Raw genomic sequence first — 13,968 nt, forward strand, 5'->3', positions numbered from 1 at the left:
AACTCTCAAAACAAAAGTCAAAGTACAATTGATTTAAAGCACGACATATATGAAATTATGCATCCTGTTCCATCTTACCAGTCCAAGGGAATAGAGAAGGCTACTTATAGAATCCCGGGAAATGGGGGTTATTTTTGGTGGCTCGCTTTGCAAGCTGCAGAAATATAAAGCCGGAAGTTAGCAACAACTTCTTGCAGAGTTCTGGAAGGAATTGCTGAAAAGAGAAAGAAGACGAAAGTGTCCAAAGTACATTGAATTGAGCTAACTGTACTCAGGTCTGGTTTGCCACTTTTTGCTTCTCTGTGCAAAGATTGAAAAAGCCTCCTTTTGGCAGTGGTTATTCCAGTATTAAGCAACTTTGTATGAAGTTTCCATATGTGTGGGTTTTTTTCTCTGCAATTGAGCTGTGATTCAGCTTCTAAAACATCCTCTTAAAATATGGAGGCTGCCAGACCTACAGCTGGACACAGCTTAAGTAGCCAGTGAATGACTCATCTCAGTCTCCCACCACAAAATTAGCTTTCCAGTGGAGAGGTTACATGGAGAAAGGATTTGAAAATGATATATAATACTTGTTATCTCAGAACTCTTTTGATCCACCTTATTGTCCCAGATATTGGTGACCTTCAACTCACAGAAGCTCCAGTCCCCATTGCCAATAGTCTAAGGATTTGGGAAACGGAAGTCCAAAGACATCTTCCCAGTTGAGAACTAGTCATTGTAGGTGTTTCAACACAGTGTGTGTGGCAATGTATGAAGACTATGGAACTGTCACGACCCAGGCTACAGAGCACCAATAACCAAACGCAGAGGCCAGATTCTATCTAATATCTTTATTAAGGAAATATATAAAGTTAATAAAAGCAAGTGTATGAAATAGTCCAGAAGCAGACCTTTCAGGAAAGGTCAAAATTAGTCCAAGAAAACAATGTCCAATATGAAATATTAAGGTCCAAAGTTGTAATCCAATAACCGAAACACTCACTTTGCCAGGCAAAGTGAGGGGAGATGACAAGGTCCTTTAGTCCATGAACTTGAGCAAGGCTAGAAAATAACTTGATACTTGAAAACAAGGCTTGAAACGTGGAACAAGGTAACGAGGAACAAGAACAAGGTCCGTGGAATAACTTGGTAAAATCTGTGAAACAAGGCAAGGTTTAGTCCTGGGAAACAAGGCAAGGTCCGTAGGTAAACAAAGGCTGGGAACCAGGAGCGAAGGCTGGAAACAAGGCAAGGCTTGAGCAGGAACGAGGCTTGAATCGGAGCGCGCTGTCCAGACACAACTCGCTCCGGAGGCTGACGAATTGACTCCGCAAAGTTACTCCGCGGGTAAAACACCTATATAGAGTCTAACTTTCCCGCCGAGAGCAGTTCTCTGGGAACCAGAAACGAAAGCTAATCTCTGAGACCAGATGTTTGACTCCTTAAAGATTCTCATGGAAAGCAGGCTTAATTGGCAAATTCTTAGCAATTATTCTCGCACTCCTGCGCGAGGCTGCTTCCAAACCCCTCTGTTGTTTACAAAACTCATGGCGAGAGAACACGGGAGATGTAGGCTCAGGGTTTGTTTGACATACTTCTGGGACACAACTTTCTTGCAGGTGCAAGGTTCCCAGATCTGCCTGGGAAAGATCTGGCTGAGAAGATTCCAGTTCTGACTGGGAAGGTAAAAAACCCAAGTTTTCTTCTTCATCAGGCATTACAATGTCATGAGCAGGACTACAAGGCCCATGAGTCATCACACTATCCCCCTCCTCAAGGCCCCTCCCAAACTGGGACTCTCTCCCCGAGGCGCGAGGTCGTGGCTTGGCGGGATAGGTCTGATGGAAGCGACGGGTTAGATCAGGAGCATGGACTGTGGAGGCGTCTTCCCAAGAGCGTTCCTCAGGGCCAAAACCCACCCAGTCAATGAGATATTGCAGGCGGCGGCGGTGAAAGCGAGAATCCAAAATGTCCTGAACCTCGAACTCGTCCTCCCCATCCACCAAAATAGGAACGGGGGCCGGCCGGTCTACATCTGGCCGCACACCATCCGCCGGAAGGAGCAGGGAGCGGTGAAACACTGGGTGAATGCGCATTGAACGCGGAAGTTGGAGTTTGAAAGTCACGGGGTTTAATTGCGCCACCACTGGATAGGGGCCAATGTAACGGGCATCTAACTTCCGGCAAGGGCGATGGGAGGGCAAAAAGCGAGTGGACAGAAAAACCCGATCTCCTACCTTGATTTCGGGGCCCGGCTGGCGATGTTTGTCCGCGTGACGTTTATAGTCCTCCTTGGCTTGTTCCAGTTGCTGGAGCAAAAGTTGTTGCACCGCTGTGAGTTCCTGCAGCCATTCTTCTGCTGCGGGAACTTCTGAAGTTTCAATGACAGGGGGAAAGAAACGTGGATGGAAGCCGTAGTTTGCAAAGAACGGCGTTTCTTTTGTAGAAGCCTGGACTCCATTGTTGTAGGCAAACTCCGACAGTGGTAACAGAGAAGCCCAATTGTCCTGTTGGTAGTTTACATAACAGCGAAGGTACTGTTCCAAAGTGGCATTGGTGCGCTCCGTTTGCCCATCCGTTTGGGGATGATGAGCTGAAGATAAACGAGAGTCTATGCCCAATAGTTTTTGTAGTGCCTTCCAGAAACGAGAGGTGAATTGGGATCCACGGTCTGTGACCAAACTCTTGGGCAATCCATGTAGTCTGAAAACATGTTGGAGGAATAAATCTGCAGTCTCTTGGGCCGTGGGAAGGCCTTCACAGGGAATGAAATGGGCTAACTTGGTGAAAAGGTCCACCACCACTAGGATCGTGGTGAATCCACAGGAAGGTGGCAAGTCAGTGATAAAATCCGCAGAAATTATTTCCCATGGGCGAGATGGGGTAGGAAGGGGGTGTAGAAGCCCTGAGGGCTTCTCCCTTCTTATCTTGGAGCGCTGGCATACTGGGCAGGTGTTGACATATTTCTCCACATCCTTGCGGATCTTGGGCCACCAGAAATCTCTTAGGATCAAATGCATGGTTTTAAATAGTCCGAAATGCCCTGCTGGTTTGCAGTCATGACACAGACGAAGTGCTTTTTCCCTGCCCGGTCCGGGTGGGATATAAACATGATTTCTATAGCAAAGCAGTCCATCTTTAAGCGAAAAGGGAAAATGCAGACCTTGACGAAGTTGGTCCTGCGCCCAGGCATCTGCTTGCTGACTAGCCCTGATTTCTTGAGCACAGATGGGTCCTGGAGTAGAGGGAGTTGAATCAATGGGAGTGGATTTGGTGTTCCCCACTGTGAGCGTGGCAAAGTTCTCGGGTTGTAGTAGTTGGGATTCAAAGGTCTCCTTGCGTCCTGCAGCGTATTCCGGTTTACGTGACAGGGCGTCTGCTTGCTTGGTTTGGGCTGGGGTCACATAATGAATCTGGAAGTTGAAACGTTCAAAGAATAAAGCCCAACGTTGCTGCCTCTGATTTAGCTTGCGGGCAGTTCTTAGATGTTCTAGATTCCGATGGGAAATTTGGCCCCTTCTAGCCAATGTCTCCAAGTTTCAAAAGCTGCCTTTATGGCTAATAGTTCTTTTTCCCAAATGGTATAGTTCCTCTCTGGTGCGGTTAGTTGACGAGAATAATAGGCACAAGGATGAAGATGATCTCCCACCGGTTGTAGGAGCACAGCCCCAATTGCCACATCAGAGGCGTCCGCTTGCACCACAAAAAGGGTTTCAGGATCTGGATGCTGAAGGATTGGCTGGGATGTGAATAATTTCTTTAGTTGCTGGAACCCTTTCTCTGCTTGATCAGTCCAGCGGAAGGGCTGTTTTCCACGGATGCAGCTAGTGATTGGGTCAGACCAGCGGGCAAAATCTGGAATGAACTTGCGGTAATAGTTCGCGAACCCCAAGAATCGCTGCACCTCCTTCTTGTTAGTTGGCGCCCGCCATTCCAATACTGCTGAAACCTTGGCTGGATCCATGGAGAGCCCTAGAGGCGAGATACGGTATCCAAGGAAATCTACCTCTTGTAGATCAAAAGCGCATTTTTCCAGCTTGGCATAAAGTCCATGATCCCGCAATCGTTGTAACACCATTTTGACGTGGTTCTCATGTTCTGATTGTGATCTAGAAAACACCAAAAAATCGTCCAGGTAGATTATCAAGAACCTATCTAGATAGTCCTGGAAAATGTCATTGACAAAATGCTGGAACGTTGCGGGAGCTCCGCATAATCCATAATTCATAACTCGGGACTCGAATAATCCGAATTTAGTCTGGAAGGCGGTCTTCCACTCGTCCCCTTCTCTGATGCGAACTAAGTTGTAAGCTCCCCGAAGATCCAGCTTGGTGTAAACCTTGGCTCCTCGAAGTCGGTCTAGTAGATCCGAGATTAAGGGCAGGGGATAGCTGTTCCGCTTGGTGATATTATTCAATGCTCTGTAGTCCACCACCAAGCGTAATTCCCCTGACTTCTTCTTCACAAACATCACTGGGGAGGCGGCTGGGGATTGAGAGGGTCTGATGAATCCCTTGCGGAGGTTTGTCTCTATGAATTCCCTGAGAGCTTCTTGCTCTGGTTCAGTCAGGGAGTAAAGATGCCCTCGCGGGATCGGGGCCCCCTCCACCAAGTCAATGGCACAGTCATAAGGTCTATGTGGGGGTAATTTTTCGGCTTCTTTTTCATTGAATACATCCCAATACTCGGAGTACTTCTTTGGCAAGGTGATAATGGGCTCGGTGTCTGTGGCATGGCAGACCTTGGCTACGAGGCAATGGTTTTGGCAGTACTTTGAAGCAAACTGCAGTTCTCTGTTGGACCAGGAGATGCTTGGGTCGTGAAGTGTCAGCCATGGAATCCCCAAAATCACAGGGAAATGGGGAACCTCAGTAACAAAGAAGGAAATCTCTTCCATATGTTCCCTTATCCACATCCTGGTGGGTTCCGACCACTGGCTTACGGGGCCCGTCTTGAGAGGGCGGCCATCGATGGCTTGCACCACACGGGCATTCTTGAAGTCATGATATTGTAATCCCAGGGAGTCGGCATACTCTCTATCAATGAAATTGTTGGTAGCTCCTGAGTCTATCATGGCGTGGATCATGACGGGTCCCTTTTTTGCTGACCATAAGGTGACCACTAGAAGGAACAGGACCCCGGTTGGCGGCTCTTGAATGGGTTTCTTGACCGGGTTGGCGAGCCTCTTTACGCCCGGTCGTTGGCTTCCCCCGCCGGCTGTGCGCCAGCCGCCTCAGACACCTTCGTCTCCGTGGAGGACGCCGCCGCAAGACGGGCGGCGGGCTTCCCTTTGGCTGGGCACTCTCTGGCGAAGTGGCCCCCATTCCCGCAATACCAACAGAGATTTAGGCGTTGGCGGCGGGCCTTCTCGGCGGCATCTAATCTGGGACGCACATTGCCCAACTGCATCGGCACCTCCTCGCTCCCTCTGGGGTATGGGGATGGTGGTGGGGGTCTCCACACTGGACGCGGCTGAACGCTGGCGGGAGCGGGGGGTTTTACCCCAGCTCTACCGCCCTGGCCTCGTACCCACTGTTTCCTGTTGGCAATCATGACTTCAGCCCGTAAACATTGATCGATGAGTGCTTCCAGCGTTTGGGGAGGATCCACCTTGGAGATTTCCTCCAGCATTTCAATGTTGAGACCCTCCCGAAATTGTCCTCTGAGGGCAACATCGTTCCAGCCGGTGTTGTGGGCCAGCACTCGGAACTCGGCTATGTACTGAGACATGGGTCTGTCTCCTTGGAAGAGGCGGCGGAGTTTGTGCCCGGCTGCCTCCAAATTGTCCTCGATTCCCCAGGTCGCCTTAAGGTGGTCCAAGAAATGTTGCGCTGACCTTAGATGTGGGGAGGCTTGGTCGAACAGAGCCGTCGCCCAGTTAGCCGCTGGCCCGTCTAGGAGACTGTAAATCCACGCCACCTTGATGTCTTCCTGGGGAAACTCGGCATCACGGGCCTCTAGATAAGCTTGGCATTGGCGACGGAAAACATGAACCTTAGAAGCTTCTCCAGTAAACTTGGTTGGCAACGCCATGGCCGGAAGACGGATTCCGCGTTCCTTCAAACCCTTTATTTCCCCATCTTGTGCATTGAGCTTATCACGGATTCGGTCCACCTCATCCTTGTCGATGGTGTAGGTAATCGGCTGGCCGCTCGGCCCAGGTCCGGCTCCGGTAGACATTCTGGCCGAGGTTAATTGGTGCTTAGGGTGGCGGAGTCAAACTGTCACGACCCAGGCTACAGAGCACCAATAACCAAACGCAGAGGCCAGATTCTATCTAATATCTTTATTAAGGAAATATATAAAGTTAATAAAAGCAAGTGTATGAAATAGTCCAGAAGCAGACCTTTCAGGAAAGGTCAAAATTAGTCCAAGAAAACAATGTCCAATATGAAATATTAAGGTCCAAAGTTGTAATCCAATAACCGAAACACTCACTTTGCCAGGCAAAGTGAGGGGAGATGACAAGGTCCTTTAGTCCATGAACTTGAGCAAGGCTAGAAAATAACTTGATACTTGAAAACAAGGCTTGAAACGTGGAACAAGGTAATGAGGAACAAGAACAAGGTCCGTGGAATAACTTGGTAAAATCCGTGAAACAAGGCAAGGTTTAGTCCTGGGAAACAAGGCAAGGTCCGTAGGTAAACAAAGGCTGGGAACCAGGAGCGAAGGCTGGAAACAAGGCAAGGCTTGAGCAGGAACGAGGCTTGAATCGGAGCGCGCTGTCCAGACACAACTCGCTCCGGAGGCTGACGAATTGACTCCGCAAAGTTACTCCGCGGGTAAAACACCTATATAGAGTCTAACTTTCCCGCCGAGAGCAGTTCTCTGGGAACCAGAAACGAAAGCTAATCTCTGAGACCAGATGTTTGACTCCTTAAAGATTCTCATGGAAAGCAGGCTTAATTGGCAAATTCTTAGCAATTATTCTCGCACTCCTGCGCGAGGCTGCTTCCAAACCCCTCTGTTGTTTACAAAACTCATGGCGAGAGAACACGGGAGATGTAGGCTCAGGGTTTGTTTGACATACTTCTGGGACACAACTTTCTTGCAGGTGCAAGGTTCCCAGATCTGCCTGGGAAAGATCTGGCTGAGAAGATTCCAGTTCTGACTGGGAAGGTAAAAAACCCAAGTTTTCTTCTTCATCAGGCATTACAATGTCATGAGCAGGACTACAAGGCCCATGAGTCATCACAGGAACTATTATTATATTTTAATAGAAACGGGTCTTGCATAGGCAGAACTTGTTTGGTCAGCAAGAATTGTGATAACACCGATGAACACACATTTTGGTGCCTCAAATGTTAGTCCCGTTTCTGGGTATATTTGACCTGCTGATTCCAAAAATGGCACCAGTTGTCCCCTATCAGCTCTAGTTTTTGAGGGACAGAACATATGCCAATATCTAACCAGTCATCATCTGCTTAGTCATAACGAATCATGATAACCATATCTAAGGAAGTAGAGCTAATGCAGTCTGTCTAATGCAATTTTCTGAATCAATGCTCCAAATAACTACAGAAACAGGCCTAAAAACAAGACACCAAAGTTTTGTGTAATCTGTCACTCCTTGACTTCCCTGTTGCTCCCAGAATTACAATAATAATATGGATTTTCCTCACAATAATACGGATTTTCCTAGCAAATATTATTATTGCAATATATCTCTATTTTAATGCTAAGTGTTTGGAAGTATTTTGGTCTTGAATGGATTGTCATAAACTGAATAAAAAATAGATTAATGTACAAATGACTATGCTTTCATTCCTCCTTGTTCCCTAGCTCTTTTCACAATGGCTGGCAATGCCGATGGGCAGCCTTGCAAGTTCCCCTTCAAATTTCAAGGAAGCACCTATGACAGCTGTACAACTGAAGGAAGAACTGATGGATACCGATGGTGTGCAACCACTGAAGATTATGACCGCGACAAGAAGTTTGGATTCTGCCCAGAGACAGGTACTCAAATGTACTATGTCTAGATGTGTTAGAGTAAGCCCAAACTCCATACAACTCCAGCTTTTTATGCCTTGCTGATGCTAGCTCCCTTTTTCCTATCTGCTTCTCTGTTCTGTTTATTGTTGGGCCAGGAGGAACATAATGTGAGACATGAAGACTTACCTAGGCTGGAGTAGAAGGGAAGAATGCACATTTTTGTAATATATTTTTGAAATAATTATTGTCTGTCTGCATTTTTCATGACAGCAATGTCAACCGTTGGTGGGAACTCAGAAGGTGCCCCCTGTGTGTTTCCATTCATCTTCCTGGGAAACAAGTATGAATCCTGTACCAGTTCAGGACGCCAAGATGGGAAAATGTGGTGCTCTTCAACTAGCAACTATGATGAAGACCGCAAGTGGGGATTTTGTCCAGACCAAGGTAGTGCTTCTTATAAGTATATATATCCTGAGGGAGGTAATAGATCATGTCTGAACTTGGAAGCTAAACAGGGTCAGCTCTGGTTAAAACTTGGAGGAAACTGCTAACTTTTCTGAGATCCCTATCTCATCCTCTTGGGATCCCAAGTTGCATCTACACCAATGGTTCCCAACCTTTGGGTCTCAAGGTGTTTTGGACTTTGACTCTCATGAATCCCAGCCAACTTACCATCTGTTAGGAAGTATGGGAGCTGAAGTCCAAAACACTTGGAGGCCCAAAGGTTGGGAACCTCTGATCTACGAGGGTTATCCAGAAAGTAAATTACGTTTTGGAATTAAAAATGAACCATGTATAGGAGAAAACATTTACCATATGCAGTTGAAAGCCACGCCCAAATACCACTTCTCAACATAGTCGCCATTCAAATCTAGGCACTTATCATAGCGATGAATGAGCTTGGCAACTCCTTCCCCACAAAACTCTGCCGCTTGCGTCCTCAACCAGCCGGTCACCCCTTTCCACAGCTGCGCATCGTCACCAAAACGCTGTGTTGAGGACGCAAGCGGCAGAGTTTTGTGGGGAAGGAGTTGCCAAGCTCATTCATCGCTATGATAAGTGCCTAGATTTGAATTGTGACTATGTTGAGAAGTGGTATTTGGATGTGGCTATCAACTGCATATGGTAAATGTTTTCTCCTATACTTTGTTCATTTTTAATTCCAAAACATAATCTACTTTCTGGATAACCCCCGTATACTGTAGAATTAATTGAGTTTGACACTTCTTGAGCTGTCATGGTTCAATTATATGGAATCATGGGAGGTGTAATTTGGTGAAACACCAACACTCTTTAGCAGAGAAGGCTATAGATCTCAAAAAACTACAACTCACAATGATTTCATAGCACTGAGCAGTTCAAGTCGTATCATTAATTCTATTATGTATATGCATCCCAAATGGCCAGTGTGTCCTTCATAATGTCACCACATTGTGCTTTTCCAGTTGTTTTTATATATCTTTCCCTCCAAACCCTCATTTTAAAAGCTTGAAAAGCTTTTTCTAAAACAGTAAGAATTTGGTTAAAATAGGCTGGTATTTTGTGCCTTTAGACCCACCCAATGCTGAAACATGATACCCAAGAACTTTCCTAAAATTGAGCTAAAGAGATTTCCCAGTTGTCTATCTTATTTCTGGAAATTGTTATGACTGTCTTAACCATCAATGGACAGTGTCTGAATTTGTTAGATCCTCCAATGCAACTCTGTAATGCCGTTTGTGGAAAACAGAATCACCTGGAGAACCTAGTAAATTCCTAGAGAGTGTCAGTGGTTATTGTTGGAGGTTGTAGATGTAAATAAATAGAAGCTTTACCACTGTTTCTAAACCAAACTGTATCCTGCAGTATAGGTTTGTGTAACAAGTAACAGTAACTTTACTTCAGTTCAAAAGATCAAACAGGGCAACAATATATGCAACAGTCTCTCTGAATTCTTACAGAGAATAGAGGGAATAAACAGTCATTTTAAACAGTCTTTAAATATGCCTCATTTGCCTTAGAAATAATCAGGCTTCAGAGAGTTGGCAGCCATTTCCTTCCTGACTGTTTCCTGTGAGCGCTCTCTTCACTCTCTGAGGTGAAATGGCAGTTAAAACTGTTTCTCTCAGCAGCAAGTTAGAAACAGTAGCCAATTAGAATTCTGGCTCCTGGCTGGCTCAGCCAATCAGCTGCCGACACATGCCTTTCCAGTCAACCCATTACATCGTGGTGCCTTTTTACAAATCCCCACAGTTGTGGGTAAGTGAAATTGGGAATAGTGATACCATGATTTTATGGAGAGCAGAATCATCTGAAGAACCTAGTAAATTCCTAGGGAGTGTCAGTTATGGGTAAGTGAAACTGGGAATAGTGGTACTATGATTTTGGAGTCTTATAAAATAATAATAATAATAATAATAATAATAATAATAATAATAATTGTATTTAGGCAATCATAAAAACAAAGTGATTTTCCTTCCAGGCTACAGCCTTTTCTTGGTTGCTGCTCATGAATTTGGCCATGCCATGGGACTAGAACACTCTGAAGACCCCGGTGCCCTCATGGCTCCCATCTATACCTATACCAAGTACTTCCGACTTTCCCAGGATGACGTTCAAGGAATCCAGGAGCTTTATGGTAATGATTTGTTTTACTAAAACAGAGATGGGAAGAATATGTGAAAATATTGTTTGCATTCCTGTTGTTAGCTTTGCAATATTTAAAGGAAACTCTGCTGTGTAAAATCCCTTGGTTGTCATCCTTTTTTATTCACAGGAGGTTCGACTGATGTTGGGCCAGGTCCAAGTCCAACCCTTGGGCCCGTTACTCCTGAACTGTGTGGTCAAGACATTGTATTTGATGCTGTTGCTCAAATCAGAGGGGAGATCTTCTTCTTCAAAGACCGGTAAATGGGTTTCTTTGATCAAATTAACTATAACTGAAAGATATACAGAATCTGCACGATAATAAGGAGGTGATATTTATAAGATTAAAGATTCTAAACATGCTCAAACAATAGCTATCAAGCTCTGGCATTATTTTCAAATTCATTAAAGTTTCCTCAATGAAACAATAAGCAATCTTAGCTATGATTCCCTACAAGACAAGTTTGCTCCTCACTACTTTAAAATGAACGGGTTTGTTCTAACAATTTTGGAAATTTGTCCCATGCCAAATCTTGAGCAAACTTGAGACTGAAACTCAATAACCGTTGTAGACATTTTTTTTGAAGATAAAGGAATTTCAAATAGGAAGACTATTGTTTATATGAAGCAATGGTGATGGATATATGATCAGGAATGTTTCTCATGTCTAAGTTTCATTGGACATTCTCCTGAATTTCATTGAGTCACTGGACTCTGAAATGGTTGAGAACACAGGTCCAAAAAAATATAATCTGCATGCAATTTACATACACACACATTTATATCTCCAGATTTGGATATATGTGTGTGTGTGTGTGTGTGTGTGTATATGTATGTATGTATGTGTGTGTGTGTGTATATGTATATATATATATATATATATATATATATATATATACACACACACACACACACACATACACACACACACACACACACATACACATACAGATTTGGAGATATAGATATAGATATATAGCTATACAAATATATATCCAGATTTGGAGAATTATGCAATAGTTATTTATTTGTTTACAGTATTTATATTCTGCCTTTCTCACCCCGAAGGGGACTCAGGGCGGATCACAATGCACATATACATGGCAAACATTCAGTGCCATTAGACATATGACAGACACAGAGGCAATTTAACCTTCCAGCTTCCGGCTTCATGAGGTACGCTCGATTCTTGCCACAGGGGGGAGCTGCCGCTTCACCGTCTACTTGTGACACCAAGTCCTTGATGGAGTACTTCCTCATTCTTCCACACACTGCTGGAAGGCTTTTATTTACATTTGGCTGAAAGCAAAGACAACCAATACTGCATCACCTAATTGTGATACAACTTGGGAGGAGGTCTCTGCATCCTTTTCATAGAGTTCATGGAGAAGGTTGGGTTTTCCAAGATTTACATGTTGATGGGACAGTGAATCTACTTTAGGTTTATCTCCACTATTAGAGGATATATCCAAGGTATATATCACCAAAAAAGGTTTCAGCACTTTGGAGAGCTCAGTTGGATAGTATATGTCAGAACACTGCCGTGGAAGTTGCACTCTGCTCCATTAGAAGCCCAGACACTTGACCATAGTCCTAAAATATTTCTGCTTGGTTTGTCACTAGAAAAAAATACAGTCTCTTAAGAGATTAATGACATCTTTCTGGAATCCTGAACAAACTCCGCCTAATTTGTTGTTTTTGTGTGATGCATTAGTAATTAAGTATCATTTGATGGTATGTTTATTCTGTGTTGTGCATTTTCCGGGCTGTATGACCATGTTTCAGAAGCATTCTCTCCTGACATTTCACCCACATCTATGGCAGGCATCTTCAGAGGTTATGAGGTCTGCTGGAAACTAGGCAAGCTGAGGATGCCTGCCACTGATGTGGGTGAAACCTCAGGAGAGAATGTTTCTGGAACATAGCCATACAGCCTGGAAAACTCACAGTAACACATTGATTCCTGCCATGAAAGTCTTCGATAATATATATGTTTATTCTGTGGGTCATTTTGAACATGTTTCCAACTCTAAAGAGGTGGCCTTGATGTAAACAAGAAATTGGTAGATACACACAAATCCACTCTTCCCGATATTCCGGTCCCATTATATTAAAAAAAATGCTAACCAACTAATGACAATAAAAAAGCTCTAAATGAAGTTGGTTTGCTAGATGTTAACCAAATTATTATTTTTTTCCTATTATGGAGGATTTAGCAAATTTGTTGCTTGTGGAATTGGCTGAGAATTGCAATTGGCATATTCAAATAGAGATGTTAAAGAGAAGGGGTGGAGAAAAACACATAGAAAGAAAGCCACAATAGTATCTCTGTTCACATTCCGACCCTTTCTGACCCAAACTCTGCTGCTGAAATCAAACTGGAGTTTTTTATATGCTTTTAAATCAGGAGAGGATACTGCCGATACATAAAACAGCTCCTCAATTACCCTCCTTTATTTCGCCGATGACTGCTTTTAATGCTCCAGGTTTCATTTACAGCCAAGCTGTTTGATAGATGATTATTAGATTTGATCTTTTTTAGTTGCTACAATCATAATCACCCGGCGTAATGCACCCAATACAAATGTTGGCGTTGGCCAAATGCACATCCATCTGTTCAGTGTGCAGAAATGGGGATGGCTGAAAGAGTTTTAAGTGCCTTGTAAATGGGTTTATTTGCTGGGATAATTGAAGTGGCAAAGGCTTCTCTCTCTCTTTTTTTGTTGGTTCTGCAGTGAGAATTAATAGGACTGCTAAAGATGTTATAAAAGGCTAATGGCTGTCACATAGCAAATGGGTAGAAATACAAGAGAATAGCTTCAGGAGGGCAATATGGGGGTGTTGATCCCCAAATAAGATTTCCATCCTATAGTGAATTTTTTCATCACACCATCATAGCCTAGCATTGCTGTAGTTGTAGATGATGTTGTTGTGTACTTTCAAGACATTCCCAATTTATGGCAATCATAGGCAAAGCTGTCATGGAGTTTTCTTGACAGGATTTGTTCAGAGAGAAATTTATGTGTTGTCGAAGGCTTTCATGACCAGAATCACTGGGTTTCTGTGATTTTTCTGGGCTGTATGACCATGTTCCAGAAGCATTCTCTCCGGATGTTTCGCCCACATCTGACAAAGGATTCCCCCAGGCAGGAAGCAGCCAGGCTTTGAAACTGCAAGGCTATTCAGTGTTAATCAAGCTGGCCAATTCTCTCCTGATGTTTTGCCCACATCTGACAAAGGATTCCCCCAGGCAGGAAGCAGCTAGGCTTTGAAACTTGCAAGGCTAATCAATGCTAATCAAGATGGCCAATTGCAACATTCATACTTGCTTCAAATAGAGAAAAGTTCTTTCTCCCACCCGGGACTTTCCATTGATATATAAACCCCACTTGCCTAGTTTCCAACAGACGTCACAACCTCTGGAGATGC

The 13,968-nt window shown here is 44.3% G+C and overlaps 1 protein-coding gene across 1 annotated transcript in view; it reads left to right on the plus strand.

The window, feature by feature from the left end:
* The window catches only part of mmp2 (matrix metallopeptidase 2), a 44,247-nt gene that overhangs the window by 20,565 nt on the left and 9,714 nt on the right, over nt 1–13,968 (plus strand). The window contains exons 6-9 of the mRNA XM_003222922.4: nt 7,765–7,938; nt 8,185–8,358; nt 10,376–10,531; nt 10,670–10,799. Coding sequence (XP_003222970.1) covers nt 7,765–7,938; nt 8,185–8,358; nt 10,376–10,531; nt 10,670–10,799 — 634 coding nt within the window. The remainder of the gene's footprint in view (nt 1–7,764; nt 7,939–8,184; nt 8,359–10,375; nt 10,532–10,669; nt 10,800–13,968) is intronic.

Source organism: Anolis carolinensis, unplaced genomic scaffold (genome assembly GCF_035594765.1).
Source record: "Anolis carolinensis isolate JA03-04 unplaced genomic scaffold, rAnoCar3.1.pri scaffold_9, whole genome shotgun sequence".
Lineage (NCBI taxonomy): Eukaryota > Metazoa > Chordata > Lepidosauria > Squamata > Dactyloidae > Anolis > Anolis carolinensis.